The 3,683-nt window shown below is 30.6% G+C and overlaps 1 protein-coding gene across 1 annotated transcript; it reads left to right on the forward strand.

Moving 5' to 3' along the window:
- Nucleotides 1-930: 930 nt before the first annotated feature.
- Nucleotides 931-3,292, forward strand: LOC124936474 (homologous-pairing protein 2 homolog). Its single transcript, XM_047476975.1, has 6 exons — nt 931-1,063; nt 1,309-1,334; nt 2,180-2,447; nt 2,531-2,601; nt 2,670-2,858; nt 2,950-3,292. Exons 1-6 carry the CDS (start codon nt 1,033-1,035, stop codon nt 3,046-3,048), a joined length of 684 nt encoding a protein of 227 aa, XP_047332931.1. The 5' UTR covers nt 931-1,032; the 3' UTR covers nt 3,049-3,292.
- Nucleotides 3,293-3,683: the final 391 nt, after the last annotated feature.

A 3,683-nucleotide genomic window follows, 5' to 3' on the forward strand; every position in this document is an offset into this window, starting at 1 on the left:
TTTACTTTAAAATGTTTAGAAGTTAAAATAATAATTTTGATCGTGTTAAATTTTTTAAAATTAAATGAATAATAAAAATATTGAATTAAATTATAACCTTATAATTGATAATGACATATTCTAATAAAGTGTAACTTACACTTTATAATAATTGATAAGGGATTTTATATAACTTAACTACCTCTTATTGAGTGGTTGAAATATATATATAAGACATATTCAAATTGAACTTATGTGATTTACATTTAATTATATTAACTAAATTTAAATTGTAAGAATACATTTTATAGATATACTAATGTGATCTTTTCATCTAAGTTCAATATTAAAATTAGTTTGAAATTGTTATCATGCTCATGTTTATATAATTAATGTTGTTTGCTTAATAAAATTTGTTTTATAAAAGAAAAAATATATATTATTCATGAAATCAAATGTATTTTAAGTTAGATATCATTAGAAATGGAGTTTATAACTATAATCATTCAACTAACTTTTTAATGTTTTAAAAAAAATATTTATAAAAGTGTCCAATATAAATTATTGAGTCAGAATCCTCTATTATCAAATGACCGTGTTTCATTTGTTCTCTCTCACATCTCTCACATTGGAAGGACTAATATCGTAAATATTTTTTTTATTTATCATATTGCCCCTCTTATTGTGAGTGTCATCCATTGTGAGAGGGAAGACAATCATTTGGTAATAGAGATCCAAATAAAATTATTGAACATGCTAGTTATGAACTTTATAATAAGTAAAAATTGAATTTAAATCTATTTAATAAAAATAATATTGTTTAATTAAGATAACCCATAAGTAAATATATAATACAGCCATGGGTAAAAGCGACAGTTCAGATGCTTGAGCAGTAACCAATACGCTTCTACATAAAACGACAGCGTTTCCTTCCCAAAAAATCCCCATTCGTTCACAATCGCCGATTACAGTTCTCAAATTGCATTTTCGATTCTCTAAGCTCTTAGTTTTCCCGCGCTTCTTCTTCTTCACCAGCATTCTCCGATCGATTCGATGGGACCTCCTAAATCCGATAGCGCCGAAGGTAAAATCTCTCCGATGTAAACCGTCTGATACGTCCTCTCATCTGTTTGAATTTGTACTCATTTCTCTGCTTGAATCCTTCATTAGAAGTGTATTATGTCTGTAACTTAACTTGAAACTTCCAGATCTATCTATGTATGTATGCATGCATCGTGCATTGAAGAATCTAAGTTCTTATTTGAATGATTTGTTTTCACATATCAAACACAGTTCCTTTCTGATCCAGTATTTCTTATAAAATTGTAGGAATCGTGCTCAACTTCGTGAACGAGGTAATCTACTGTCTATTCCTTCTTAGTTACGGTTCAAATTGACCGATTTGTAACCTATTCACCACATTTAATTGTACATTTCAATTCCTAAGTAGAATTAAGCTTTTAGAATCCATACCTAATCATAATTGCTTAAGTTTTAAACAGCATGTGATTTGTAACCTATTCACCAGATTTGGTTGTACGTTTCAATTGTTCATCGACTTGTTTGGTGGTAATGATAAATCTTCTAGTGGATGCGTCTTGGCTTGATTGTCGGATATAACTGATCATGGAGAACGTTGTTTGTTGAGTTTTCATATTCCTTGGGGATGTAGAATTAAGCTTTTAGAATCGATACCTAATCATAATTGCTTAAGTTTAAAACAGCGTGTGATTTGTAACCTGTTCACCAGATTTGGTTGTACGTTTCATTTGTTCATCGATTTGTTTGGTGGTAATGATAATTCTTCTAGTGGATGCATCTTGGCTTGATTGTTGGATATTACTAATCATGGAGATCATTATTTTGAGTTTTCATATTCCTTGGGGATGTAGAATTAAGCTTTTAGAATCCATACCTAATCATAATTTCTTAAGTTTAAAACAGCATGTGTTTGTAACCTATTCACCAGATTTGGTTGTACATTTCATTTGATCATCGACTTGTTTAGTGGTAATGATAATTCTTCTAGTGGATGCGTCTTGGCTTGATTGTTGGATATAACTAATTATGGAGATCATTGTTTGTTGAGTTTTCATATTCCTTGGGGATGTAAAATTAAGCTTTTAGAATCCATACCTAATCATAATTGCTTAAGTTTAAAACAGCATGTGATCTGGAACTTTACCTTTGATTTTCCCAGCAAAATAGGCCATTGAATTCCCAAAATGCGGCCGATTCATTGCAAAAGTTCAACCTAAAAAAGACTGCAGTACAAAAGGCTTTGGATTCACTTGCTGATAGTGGGCGCATATCGTTCAAAGAGTATGGTAAACAGAAAATATACATTGCTAAACAAGATCAATTTGACATTCCAAGTTCTGAAGAGCTTAATCAGATGAAGGGAGAAAATGCCAAGCTACAAGAAAAGCTTGATGAACAAAAGAAAGCATTAAGTGAAATTGAAGGAGGTGTGTTCTTTATTTTTATTTCCCTTGCCTTAAACTCGTTCATAATTATGAATCTAGATTTAACTGTTCTTCTCCTTGTGCAGAGATCAAAGCTTTGCAGTCAAATTTAACTCTGGAACAGATAACTGAAAGAGAAATCAAATTGAGAAAGGAGGTCTGTATTCAATCAAATTGACTTAAAAAAGAAATGTCTGATTACAGTAATCCTGTTAATTCATCCAGGTTACAGACATGGAAGAAAAGCTAAGTAAGCTTCGAGGAGGAGTCACTTTGGTCAGCCAAGAGGAGCGTAATTCCGTGGAGAAAATGTACACAGATATGATAAATCAGTGGAGAAAACGTAAAAGAATTTTCAAAGAATTGTGGGATGCAATAACTGAAAACTCTACAAATGATCTTAAGAAATTCAAGGTAGTCCAAATTTCATGGCATTATTATATAATCATAATGAAGTAAGTTAGTTTTATGCAATACCCAAGTTCTTATCTGTTTGTTTTCATAGGAGGAGCTATGTATTGAATATGATGAAGATGTGGGTGTGAGTTTGCAGACATATTGCGATCTTATGCAGAACCGAAGGAAGCGAGCCAGGGGTCAGTGAGCTAGCCTTCACTTTGTAAGTCTTCCTAAATTCCAACTTTAGTTGTTTCCAAATGTTTTAACACATATGTTTAGAATGTTTTTTTTAAGATATATAGAGGTTTAAATAGTTATTATATGGATAGATTGGAGTAACAATATATATGGATAAGACTTCTAATGGATAAGTGAATTGATGAACAATGAAGTGATATGTTTAAATGCAAAAAGTATGGCTAAGCAATGGACTTATTCTAGTTATTATATTTGATTTTAATGTGTAATAAAATCAGTCTAAACCGAACTGACTTTGGGCGATGGTTTTTGAAACCGCTCAACCCAATCTAACTGTTCGGTTTCGTCGGTTTATTGGCAGTCGAACTGCCCGTCATGACCTATATAGATCAACATAATTTGGTTATAACCCACAATTGATACTTAAACATTTATCTAGTTAAGTTATTCAATTATTGAATATTTAAAAAACTAAACATAATAATAGAGAAAGGTCTTTATTTTATTTTTAAAAGAAAATATGTTTACACTAAACTAGTAACAATTTTTTTATTATAATTTGTTTTTTAAAATAGTTGCATTATTTAACAAACATATAAAGTCGACTTAACTGATTTTTTAACTTTCTGAACTGATTCAATT

The sequence above is a fragment of the Impatiens glandulifera genome, chromosome 4 (genome assembly GCF_907164915.1).
Source record: "Impatiens glandulifera chromosome 4, dImpGla2.1, whole genome shotgun sequence".
Taxonomy (NCBI): Eukaryota; Viridiplantae; Streptophyta; class Magnoliopsida; order Ericales; family Balsaminaceae; genus Impatiens; species Impatiens glandulifera.

What these genes read in the sequence shown, in the direction of transcription:
- LOC124936474 (XM_047476975.1), top strand. Translation starts at nt 1,033, where the DNA reads ATGGGACCTCCTAAATCCGATAGCGCCGAAG. An exon ending in ATTAAGTGAAATTGAAGGAG is followed by an intron (nt 2,448 to 2,530) that starts GTGTGTTCTTTA and finishes CTCCTTGTGCAG; the next exon opens with AGATCAAAGCTTTGCAGTCA. An exon ending in AAATCAAATTGAGAAAGGAG is followed by an intron (nt 2,602 to 2,669) that starts GTCTGTATTCAA and finishes TAATTCATCCAG; the next exon opens with GTTACAGACATGGAAGAAAA.